The sequence below is a fragment of the Parasteatoda tepidariorum genome, chromosome 6 (genome assembly GCF_982258835.1).
Source record: "Parasteatoda tepidariorum strain Cologne lab strain chromosome 6, Ptep-v5.0, whole genome shotgun sequence".
Taxonomy (NCBI): domain Eukaryota; kingdom Metazoa; phylum Arthropoda; class Arachnida; order Araneae; family Theridiidae; genus Parasteatoda; species Parasteatoda tepidariorum.
Window position 1 is genome coordinate 85,778,128 of NC_141760.1, and position 13,483 is coordinate 85,791,610.

A 13,483-nucleotide genomic window follows, 5' to 3' on the forward strand; every position below is an offset into this window, starting at 1 on the left:
TCAGTTATGAGCAACATTGAGCAGGAGATTATTCCCTTTTTCTATTGTTATTTTATCTATCTAGATGTAATTATGTCAGTCTACTAGTATATTTTGGTGTAATTAGGTCTATGGGGGAACAAATCCTTTTATGTTTTTATGTGTAATGAAAAAGCATTTGAACCATAAAAGTGTTTTATTTTTATTACAAAAAAGAGTGTTATCGTGATAATTGGTGGAAATAATAACCGTGATTAATTTCATAAAAAGTATTAACTAGTGATAGTTAATTTTTTTATTCTATTAGTTTTTGTAAAGATTTCATTTGCACGCAGTTCTTAAGTTCTTCTTGTTTATAGTATAACGATATTTGAATGTTAAAAAATATTTAATGAATTAAATGGAAGGATTTAGATATTTTAATTTAAAATTCTACTAATAATCAATAGTTCTATAAATTTGTTGTATTAATTAGTACTTCCAATAATAATCTCTAAATACCCCTCTATATTAAAAATTCATCCGTGCCGCCGGCGCTGTTTTCGGTGTCAACTTAACGTTACATTTTGTTTTGTTGTGCACAAACTCTAAGATTTAGAAACTTGGAACTACAGAGGTGGGTAGAATATATACAAGGAGTAAAACAGAATAAAAAATAACATTTGATAATTAGTTCTAGAATTATTATCTGCTGAAACTGTTTGAAAAAATACCATGCGGGCTATGCTACATACTGCAAGAAAGCAAATGCAGTTTTGTAATTTGGCATAATGAAATGGCTGCATTTGCTTATGAACTTAGTTGTAACCTATTTATACTTTAATTTTATAAAAACTCTCATATTACAATTTCGGAGAAGTTTTATTCTCAATAATATTGAAGCTAGGTGAACTCCCAGGGTGGTCGGAGGTTTTTGTTTTCAGGAAGGTTCAGGGTTTTGGAGGTTGGGGTTTGAATTAGGGTCATTAAGTTACTATTTTCAGAAAGAAAAAAAAAACACTTTTTTATTCCCTTTGTTTTTTAACCTTTTCAAGTAAATTTATTTTTATTTCACGCATTACAAAATTTTATTTACAAAATTATTGAAACTGAATGGCCGGCAGGGCTACCGGAGCTAAATGTTTAGGGGCGAAGTTTCAGTTTGGTGTTAATAAATAGCTATTTTCAAAGCATTAAACTCATCTGTTTTTATCTCTATCTTTCCAAAATGTAATTTCTAAAGATCGTAATTTTAAACAATTTGAACCCTATTTTTTTTATTTTGCGGTTACAGTGCTTTTATAGAGGCAACTACTAAAAAAAATAGTGCCAACTACTTTACAAAGTAGTGTAGTGAAACGCTATACATAACTTTTATATCTAGGTGTTTCATTATACCAAAACTGTCCTTTTTTACACTACTTAGTGTAAAGTAGCTGCCACCATTTTTGTTCTTCAGTAATGCTAAAATTTATATTGACAGTAAGATAAGATGCGCATTAGAGTCTGTGAAGTTATTTTCACGTTACAATATTTAACAAGATACATTAATTTAGCATGCATATATGCACCATTTGTTAAAATAAAATTAGTTTGTTAATCGAGGAAGCACACATTACAGGTATGATACAAATTCGATATAAATTCGAACTAGGCTTAACAAGACTGAGCGGATGGAAGTTGAAAATTATAAAATTATTTCACGCAATTAAGAGGTATATGTAAATCTTCTTGAAGGAACATAATTATTTTTATTATACAACTAAAACCATGCATAGCTTTAAAAACCACTTACTTTTATTTCTTAAGAATTTTCATCGTCGTGAGAGACGAAATCAGATTTTCACCTTCTCGGACTCGAATTGTAAACAAAAAGCAATAACTTGACTGCGAAATTGGCAAAAATAATTTAGAAATGGAGCGATTTCATCTTAAATCGGTGTGAGCTCTCTCAATTATCTGCATTTTGATTTAACTACACACTTCAAACATTCAGAATTTTTATTAAACATATTTTTCATACTTTTCATTATTTCATCTTAATTTAATCAAAATAAGTGAAAAAATATTATATTTTGCATTTTAATAATTAATGGTTATGAAACATTTTTAAGCTTTAAAGGCAAAAATCTTCCAAACACAGCTCACTGCCAAACAATATTTTTTTTTAATTTGCCCTTATTTTGAGATATTTAGATCTAAGAGAAATAGTTATTCATCATTGAAATTTATTTAATTTACAAAATCAATTATTGATGAATTTTTGAATATGAAATTTTAAAAAATGTCAAACTATTTTCTTTCTTTTTTTGATTTCAAAATTTTTTTTACAAATGCAATTCTAATAGTCTAACAGATTTTTTTAGTAATTATTAAACTGCTTTTGTAATTAAAACTTATCAAACTATATTTTTCCTTATAATTAAAGCGTCAGAAAAAAATGCATACCGAAGATACACCACTGTACCATCTACTAAATAAAAGGGTTGAAGTGTATATGTACGCTTGATTATATATTAACTTGAAATTTTCAGAATGTTTAGAGTTTTTCAACACTAAATTCTGATTGATACTACTCCACAGAAAAGTAATTGGTGTACTTGGAAAATGGAGATTTTAATGTTACCCCTAGTCGCTATTTTTAGTTTATGATAGGGGTCGAATTTGGTATTAATGACACCTTTTCAAAACATTTCGAACTTGAATTTTTCAATTTTTAATCAATTTTGACAATTTTCATATTTTTTGTAACCTCTCTCTACTGCATATAATTGTGTCCCAAAACTGAAATATCAGTTTTTGCTTGCATCTTTCATTGTAGCTCGTAAAACGATAAAGAAAATTTCTATTGTCTTAAGATTTAAACTGTAAAAATCAATGACATCTTTATCAGTTTTTCCGTACTATTGTATTCTAAGACTGTTCTATCAGTTTTACTTGCATCATTTTACAGTATCTCTAAAACAAAACTTCGAATGTCTTAAAATGTAAACTGTAAAAATCAACCACATCTTAATCAATTATTCCGTTCTTTGATTTGCTTATTTTCATGAATAAAAAAAAATATTTCTAACTCTATTATTACTCTAAACTTTCCGTTATAAATTGCGGATGTTTACCTTAAGAAACGATGCAAAAAAGTACGATAAAAGCAAAGGTCTGGGGTGGAAAAATACCATTATCAACGCATGGTTGACCACAACCCCTTGCCTACAATAAAAGCGAGATCCAGAAAACGCACCTAGCATTTTTTTTTTAACCTACGAGTAAAGATCGTAAAGAAACGGAAAAAAAAATTATACTGAAGAAAATCACTTTTCTATTTAGTCTTCCCTTCTTTTTATTTCCTGTACAATTACGGCTCTCTCGTTTTTTAAGAAGACTGCCTTGAAGCATTAGTCTCAAAAACTGAGTTGAATTTGGAAAAGGAAATTGTCTTACGACCTTTTATCCCTTTGTGAAGTTCGGCAAGTTCGCATGAATTTTATTTTATTTCTGAACTTCTTTTCACCCATTTTGAGGAATTTTTAAAAGAAGTTATTTTCTCATTACTTTTGGAAGATATATTGTTTGGAAGGGTTGCTTCAAAAATTTGTTTAGTCCAGATTATACGATTTTCGTAATGATTTATGATACTAAATAAGAATTTGGTGTTGGTAATAAGTAGCACTTGAGGTTATTAATAATTTGTCTAGTCCAGATTATTTGTGCACGTCTTGCAATTTCACGATTTTTGTAAAGATTTATGATGTCATATCTTGAAGTTATCGAAAGAAGTTTACAGAAAAACTTAGCAGGTTTGTTATTCATACTGGGTGGCCAAAACATGGCACACGATTTGAAAAATGGGTTATACACCGGAAGGAGATAGGAATGGAAGGATTGACTGCGTTCTGCTTAGGAAGCTAGAAAAATAATTCTCAGGAAATTTCAAACTTAGTTTCCAAGTGTGTCAATAGATAAATGCTAACTCAAAAAAGTATAAAACAACAGGTTGATTTAGAAATTTGTTTAGTCCAGACTATACGAGCACGCTTTGCCATTTTACGATGTTTGTAAAGATTAATGATACTAAATCATCATTTGGTGTTGTTAATAAGAAGCACTTGGGGTAATTAGTAATTTGTCTAGTTCAAATTATTTGAGCACGTCTTGCAATTTCACGATTTTCGTAAAGAATTATGATGTCATATCTTGAAGTTATAGAAAGAAGTTTACGTAAAAACGTAACAGGTTTGTTATTCATACTGGGTGGCCAAAACATGACACATGAGTTATATACCGGAAGGAGATAGGAATGAAAGAGTTGACTGCTTTCTGCTTAGGAAGCTAGAAAAATTATTCTCAGAAACTTTCAAACTTAGTTTTCGAGTGTGTCAATAGATAACGCTAACTGAAAAAAAGTATAAAACCATGGTTTTCAAAATAACCACTATTTGCAACAACAGCGCAGTGTAACACGAAGACAAAATTAACAAACATGAAAATATTTCAGTTGAAAAGGACAAAGTTTAAATATTGATTTTAGTCAGAAACACTATGTGTTGGCGAAGTTTCAACCAATTTTAAAATTTAATACTGCTCTCCTAGACTAAAAGCAACAAAGCTTGCATGTATATGGCCTTCTATTTTTCTTTGATTCAGTATTAAAATTGTCATTTATTTCTTGAACACAAAAGAACTTAGGACTAAGAAATCAGTTCTTAATGCAACTCTTCTAAGCTGAGCTCAAAAAAGAACTTAGATTTCTACTGCCTTCTAATTGTTTTTGATTCAGTATTGAAATTGTAATTTATTTCTTAAACTCAAAAGCACTTGGGAGTAAGAAATCAGCACTTCTTATTAAGAGGTAAAACTACATATATTTTGATTTTTCAAGATCTAACAATGCACTTATTTTGCTATAAACAAAATAGCATTTTCAGAAATTTAATTTTACTGTCTCATCTTTCTCTGTTGTGTAGATTCTTGTAATAAAAGGAATAAATTTTCTTATTTAAAGTCAAATAGATTTCGTAATTTTAGTAATTTGATAAATAAAAAACAAATTTTAGAATTTCTTTTTTTTTACATAAGCATGTTATACTTTTTTTTATTAACGCGAGAAAAATCCTTTTCTCTGCTTTAGTTCACCTGAAAAACGCCACTTTTAAAAAATTTTTTTTGTTACTTTTTTTTCAAAAATCAATTAGATAAATATAATGCTTATTCATTGATAATTTTCTTCTTTATACTTTAACTTAGTTATCTTTTCACATTGTATGTAATTTAATAAATAGCTTATTTAGATAAAGCGACAAACATATAGACTTTCTCATTTAATTCGTTAAATTCAATGCATTTTAATATAAGATATTAATATTTACTATAATGACTATTCTGTAAAATTAAAAATATAAGACAAATATTTCTCAGAATATTTTGTTAGTATTTAATTTAATATCTTTAGTAAATTTATACAATCTTTAATTTTCAATAACTGTATGCTTACTAAATCAGTTCTAATTACTAAAGTGCTAATTAAAATTGAATTAATACTTGTCCGCCTAAATGTTTACACATTTATATAATACAAAGGATAGAAAGATCGTGAAAAGAATAAACTAACAAAATACGTTTTGCAATATTTAATTTGCATTAAAATTCTTACAGAATTGTTTTTTTATATACATGATGATTCGATACGTATATATAATATTTAATTATGGATAATTATATAAAAATAGACGCTTTTGTCAACCAGTTTGGTCACCTTTCGAGATTATCTTGTACCACATATAAACTTTAATGGTAGCTAAGACGAATACAGCTCGCAATTATATTTAAATATTCTAATTCTTCAGCCCCATCCTCTAATTCTTCAGTCCCAACTTCCAAAACACGTTGCTTAATTTCAAACAATATATTAAACAAATTTTGTAATCTTTTAGCTGCTTTGTCTGCTCTGAAGTACTTTGATTTCAATTTTGAGTATTTTCAAGAGATGTCCGCGATATTGTCAAACTTCCCTATGTAGTAAATTTCAGTAATAATTTAAAATTTGTCCAGCAACCATTGAATCACTCAAACCACCTCGTAAATATGAGTTCGGGACATTTCAGCATAATAGACAGAAGAAATAATAAAGTTATTTCCATCTCTGTTTTGATATAAGATCGAAAACTCAGCCCAATGCTCCATTACGTGCTGTACTACTTCCTCACGCACCTCTCTAACAATATATATATATATATATATATATATATATATATATATATATATATATATATATATATATATATATATATATATATATATATATATATATATATATATATATATATATATATATATATATACTGAGATAATTAAAACGTCAACATTTTTAAAAGATTTATTTTAAATTTTGTATCGAATATTTGAAATGTCTCATAATACATTTTATAATAAAGAGACAAAATATATAGTTCTTTTTATGTACTAGTTAAAACTAAATATGAATAAGATTAGTAATCTGTTTATTTTGAATCAAAGTTAGAAATTTACTAACGTAGTATATTTACTTTTAGATTTATACTTCAATGTTTTTACAAAATATTCAATATTTCTATTAGTTGAAAATTTTGAAAGATTTGTGCCTAAAGCATATTTTTATTTATTATTAAAAATAAAATAAATTATAGCAGATGTATACTTTTAAAACTGAAAAAAAAATGCATTATAATATATTTTTACAATGTTTTATATAAGGTCTCTCAAAAATAAGTGTTTTTATTTATTTTCATAATCTTCTATTTCCCTTATGAAAATCGAACTTTGTTATTCATGTTTTTTTTTTCAGAAAAAGTAATATAATTTGTTTTAAAGTTTAGAACATGCTATATTGTTTAAAAAGGATGCATATTATTTTGTAAGAAAGAAAATAATAAAATAAAAGCAATGGGTTTTAGGAAACTATCTTAACTCTTGCATCGATAATGATTTGTTTCTTTATTTCTATTGTTTTCTCCCTTGATTTTTTATAAATCTATTTTGAAATGTGGCGAAAAAAAATCTTTTAATTTTTTTTTTCTTTTTAGTTTGAAATAAAATCAAAATTGAGTTTCAAATCGCGAAAAATTTTGTCGAAGCAGGATTATTGTGAATTTTATCTAATACTTATATAGATGAATACAAAATATTATTGAAATTATCAAATTATTTATACTTTTTGCTTCCTTTCAACGTTAGTTTACTTATGAACCCTTATTCTTAAGTCCTCATTAAATACTAAGGTTGAGGAAAAAACTTTTTTCTTAAACCTCAGGTTTTTAATAAACTTTTATAGCTTTTTATAGTAATTTTTAGTGTAAATTTTATCGCAATTGCATAGTAAGTAATGAATGTAATTACTATACATTACCATCCATATTGAATTACAATTAAGATGTCCGATAACTTACTATACATTGCCATCAATAATGAACTACGATTAGGGTACCCGATGACTCATTATACATTGCAATCGATAATGAACTACAGTAAAGGTACGCGACGATCCTACTAATCACTATGAGTTTCATTATAGATTGTGACTATGTGAATTTAATTCTGGCTTTTTTTTTAAATAAAATTATAGTTCTTTTAAAATTTATTTAATAGTTAATCAAGTTATTCAGTTATTTTTTTTAAATAATAAAATAGTTTCAACTTTGTGTTCATATTTTTTTATCTGTTTAGCGATTAAATCACCGCGACTAACTTTTGTTTTAATGATTAGTACTAACTTTAAACGGTTTGAAATGTTTGCTTTAAAATGTTGATTTGAAACATTAGGGTAGTTATAATCCGTAAAATATGATTCCTACAGTTTAATTAGGAGAACTCTCATAGTTTGGACCCCCTAATACTAATTTCACTTTTTTCCATATTAAGTTACATCTCAAGCTAATCAAAAATCTTTTGCACGCCATTATAAAACTTGTTTATTGAAAACTTATTCAATATACATAACTTTTAATAGTTATTTATTGAAAACTTATTCAATATACATAACTTTCAATAGTTATTTATTTCTTATTGTTATTAGTCGTCAAAACATTTACAGTTGTCTTGAAATATTTATTTTTCATATTAAACGATAATATTATTCAAATTTACAGCATTCTTAATATGATGACAAATTTAACCACATTACCACAACTCTTAAACTTAATAATAAGATTTACTTAATTGAATTTAATTATTAACTTCATTAACTCTTAAACTTAATTGAACTTACTTCAATTTATCACTTTATTCAGCTTGAAATTAATGTATACGATATTGGTGATTTTTTTTCTGACATTTTAATCTAAAATATTTTATCGTCTTTTCAGTGATGTGAACACATACGGCAGTCACTCTGTTAATGTGGGAGCTCCTAACGTCACAATGAAAGTCACCGATAAAGTTGGAAGAGATCTTTACACAGCACAAGTTGGTGACCCTCTGCTCTTGAAATTTGAAATCAATGACCTAAACAGTAAGTTTCTTTCTTTTTCTTTTTCAAAATATCTCACAATGAAAGGAATTTTTTAATGTTCTCACTTAGCATTCTACAGAAAGAAGTAAGTTGAATTAGGCAAATACTTTATTAAGTCTTTTTTTTTAAATCTTTATTTATTTCTAGTTTAAAATAAAAATTTTAATTACTATTTCCTTCTAACTTAAAATATTGAGTAGATTTCAAATGTACACCGATTTAATTTCTTTTTCCAATGCCAACCTGGTTTGACATTTCGTCAATTCGCCGGCCACATGTCCGAGCGATCAGCGTGCATGACTGTGAAGTCAGTGGCTGAGGATTCGAATCCCGCTCAGGGCATGGACGTTGTCCTCTCTGTGTGCTGTTCTCTGTTGTGTGGTGTATGAATGTGACTCTCCCTATGAATGGGTATCTGTGGCAGTGTGGCGTGGGTAATGTTGCTTGCCTCTGTGACTTTGGTTCCCAGGTGCCCACTGGGTAACGTTAAATAAGCAACACTTCCGGCATCTTCCGAGGTGAAGAACGAAAATTCAGTGCCTGCCGTTAAAAAAAAATAATAAAAAAATTCGTCAATTTAGACGTATTTGGCCAGATTTGTTGGCCACTCATTCAGGGGCCCTATATATGGTAGACCAACGTTGCTGTCTCAGTAAGGACTGATAGTACAGAGAAGGAAAGAACATCAATGCCTTATCCGAGGTTCGAACCCAGAACTTTTCTGATGCGATATATTAAAAATTATAAAATACTTTAAAAATGTATTTTCCTCTTGAAATAAATAACATTTCAAACGAACTTTTTAAAGGGTATTATTAAAAAGAAAAAAGGAAAATCGTAAATTTAAAAAAATTTATAAAGCTCATTTGAAATCATCAGTAACATTTAACCGAATTGATAGATAGTTATGCTCTTTAAATTTAAATATTGAACCTCATTGAGACGAAAATTGTACTAATATTTAACTATATGTTTAGGCTATATTTTTCTAATTGATATAGACAAAGAGTTAATCAAATTTATCAATACATTAATCATAGAAATTAGATAGGACTACAACTTGATGATAGTAAAATAAAATATCTAATTGCCAGCAGAGATAAATAAGATTTTAATAAAGCACAGTGAGCAAAAAATCCATCCTGAATAACTTATGATCTAATGATTGAATATTCATGTACTAGGACTCAATATTAACGGCTCGAAGGAATGGCCTCAAATAAACTAATTACTAAGTGCAGACAATATTTTATGTTACAAAATCAGACACAAAAACATACTTTTGTCTGTATATACATAGGTCCTTTTTGTCAGATTCAAATTTCTGACCTTCTTAGGTCGTAACCGCAATCTTGGAAATATGGTCCCAATTGTTTGGTCAGGAAAGCAGTCTAAAGTTTGGATCCCTTACTGTTCCATTCAATATTCCTTACTGTTCCATTCAATAATACTTGTTGTACCTTTCAAAAAATACTTATTATTATTTTATATTATTTCATTGAATACTTGTAAGAATTCCTCCAAGATATAAGGTATACAAATTTTTTTAAATCATTTTAAAAATATAATTTTCTTGAAGCAAAATACAAAATTGATCGAATAGTTCCTGAGAATTCGAGTCTTAAATATCCGACTTTTCGATTTCGCTAGACCGATTTTGACCAATTTCGTTCAAATTTTGTATTTTGCGATATAAAATTACATTCGTTAAAGTGAAGTAAAAATTTATATACCTTATATTTCGAAATTTCTTCGACTACTTTTAAATAAAATTAAAAATAATAATTAATAATAATTATTTTTCGCGCAGGATTGTCTTAAGATTAAGATAAATTAATTATATCATTCTGTACAAAATTTTCGATTTGTTTAAGAAAAATCGAGATATGAAGAAATACAAGAAAAGTAAAATTAACATTAAGGGATCCAGACTTCGTTCCGCTCCCCTAACCTAACAATTAAAACCATAGATCCTTGATTGCAGTTAGTCCCAATAAATTAGCAGAAGTTAACCATGTAAATGACCAATACAATTCATGCAACAAGCTAAGTGTTATAGATAATATTTTAATGTCATGGCAGAACTATTTGCAGGTATACCTTTATACAGCCATTAGTCCAAAATATGTATCTAATTTTTAATGAATGGTAAATAAAACCATAGGAAAGGGCAATTGAGTCATGATCACGATACTTTTGTTTCATATAATTATTAAAAATGTTTTATTTGTCTTTTTTTTTTTTTACTTGAACGGAAATCAATTTATGTGACATTGAAGCAAAAACATAATTAAAACTATTTACAAGAAAAAAAGAATTAGGGCAAAGACAAATATTTTACTAAACTTTTGCTCTTAGAAATATAAGTCTGAAATATCTTAAAAAAGTATGTTTTTTACTGATTTGTAAATACCATTATCACTGAAATAAAACTCATATAATCTGTTAACTTTTATCAAATTGCTATATAGAAAAGGAAATACTAAAAGGAAGCAAGAGCTCAGACATCTAAATCTCTTTGACGAAAGACGCTAAGAAGCTTACGGTACGGTTTTTTGTAATGCCTTTGAGGTGCGAGAAATATAAACCTTTTTTTTTTCCTTCTATTTTGGTCAAAATAATTTGTTTCGTAGAAAACAATTAAAATGTTATTTGAAATCGCATTATTGCAATTTTATTTTTGTTGGCAATAAAAAAAATACTTTCACGAGTTTTCCAGTGTTGAGATAATTAAATAAAAATCGTTGACTAAAATTGGAAAAATTAAGAAAACTTTACGGAAACTGATTTTAAGTCGAATAAATTCTTTAATTCGATTTCTAATTATGAGTACTGTTTCTTGTAATAGTTAAAAATTCCAGACATTAACTCCACAAAAAATAAAATTTAAGGTAAAACAGTTTTGGAAATTGCTTTATCGAGATTTTATTTTTGGGTAACATTAACTTTTGGCAAATATTTATTTATTTATTTTTGTTGGCGAGATTTGTTAGCGTAGAATAAACGGTTAGCGTAGAATAAACCGTTTTGGAAGCTATTTTAAAGGGTAAAACTGAAAAGATATTTTAAAGGACAAAACTGTAAAACAAAATTTATTAATTCAAATAAGTATCTTATTTTTTTAAACTCATTAATACCCCAACTCCTAAACGGGGTTTACATATATTTATACATCGACATATATTTATAAACACAGATTTATGTATTATTATTTTTGTTGGCGAGATTCGATAGCATAGACTAAACGTTGTGATACGAAACGTTATGTAAGCTTTTTTAAATAATAGAACAGAGTCTGTAAAAATGTTGGGGGGAAATACCACTCATTCGAATAAGTAGCATAAATCTTTCACTGTTTTTTAAACTGTTTTTACTTTCTTTTAACTCTTGAATACCCCCACTCAAAAGTAGTCAACATATATTCACACATCTACATATATTTATATACATATATTTATGTACTACAAATATTTGCAAATGCAATTGGATATTTCTATCAAGTACCAATCGCTCTAGCTTTAAAAAAGCACTATGCCTTGGAGTCAATACCAAATTTAAATATTTATGTTATTAATGTATTATGGTGACCCCCCCCCCGAACTATCTTCTATTTTCCTCAAAATAAATCTTATTATTTAAAACTTACCCATCTTTTTTTTTAAATAAGAAAACCGATTATTTAGAAAGACACTATCACAAATGGGATAAATTAAATTTCATAATCACGTCTAAATAATAAATTTATATATTTAAAAAGAACTCGAACAACATGGATTAGAAGAAATTCAAAATGTAATGGTAAATTCTTGCCCAAAACTATTTTTACTAGCATATTATTTTTTACATAATTCCACTTATAATCCCTTTAATAGCATTTCATTTTTTACTTACTAACACTAAAACAAAATTTTTCTTTTGAAAATTTGCTCAAACTCCGGAAATTTAAAGCATATCCTTACTAATGGTCCTTAAAAAACGCTTTCAGCACTTTTCTAAAGTACGTTTAGAAATGGATGGTGGCTTTCTTTCTGAAGTACATAAAATGATTTTCTACACGCACAATGGGTACTTCTGAGCTTTATTTAGTTATAATAAGAACTGGAAAAATGCCTTTCAACAAAACGCTGAAAGAACAACTTTGGATTGAAATTTGTTTTTCTTGTACACAAGCTTCTTAAGACTAAAAAAATTCGACAATATTTCTCCTTTGACTAAATTTATAATAAAGTTTTAAATTTTCAAATAGTTTCTATTTTAAAAGATGGCAGTTTAATATTTTTTTCGTTTATATTTGTTTCGCAAATAACTAGCCAATCTGTCTATATAATGTGTAACATGCGTATCCTAAAAAAAAATTAATTGTTAATGCTTTATTTCGAATTTTCTAGAACTAGTTGAAATACCACTTTTTAAGACTTTTTTTGTGTACTACTTTTTTACCATTTTTTGTGTTTTTTTTAAACCGTTGAGAGTATCTAAAAGTTATTTATGACTTTTAGGATAACATTTGTCTAACTTTTAGAAAGAACCCTCTGTGCTAGTTATGAAAATTGCGAAGAAAATGTCAACTGAAAAAAAGCCAGAGTCTTGTAAAAATATAAAAAGTTTGATATTTAAAAAAATGTTTGAAAAGTTACTCAAAAAGTGCATTGTTTGAACTCGTAAAAATTTGCAAAATTTAAGAATTACACATTGATTTTAATCATTTTCACTTAGATAAGAAAATCTCGCCAAATTAACTAATCTAGCTTATTGAGTTTAATAAACATTTAACAGTGTTTTTTAAAGCTCTTTTGGTAAGAAAAACTAAAAACTCCACCGTTTAGGTACCTTACACTTAAGACAAAGCTGTAACTTTAAGCTATATATACTGAATATGATGCCTTGCCATAAAGAATTATCTGGGTGGTTAAATAACTTAAATATTTTAATAATTATTACCCTTTAAAAAAATTTTAAAATTGCCAATTTGACGAGAGTTTTACAATTAGATAAAAATTATTAAAATCATTGAATAATTCTCAGCGTTGGAGAAATTTTTTG

At 27.3% G+C, this 13,483-nt stretch overlaps 1 protein-coding gene across 1 annotated transcript in view; it reads left to right on the forward strand.

Moving 5' to 3' along the window:
• LOC107444593 (uncharacterized) overlaps positions 1-13,483 on the forward strand; it is a 209,408-nt gene that overhangs the window by 173,841 nt on the left and 22,084 nt on the right. Inside the window, exon 7 of the mRNA XM_021145380.4 lies at positions 8,295-8,440. Coding sequence (XP_021001039.2) covers positions 8,295-8,440 — 146 coding nt within the window. The remainder of the gene's footprint in view (positions 1-8,294; positions 8,441-13,483) is intronic.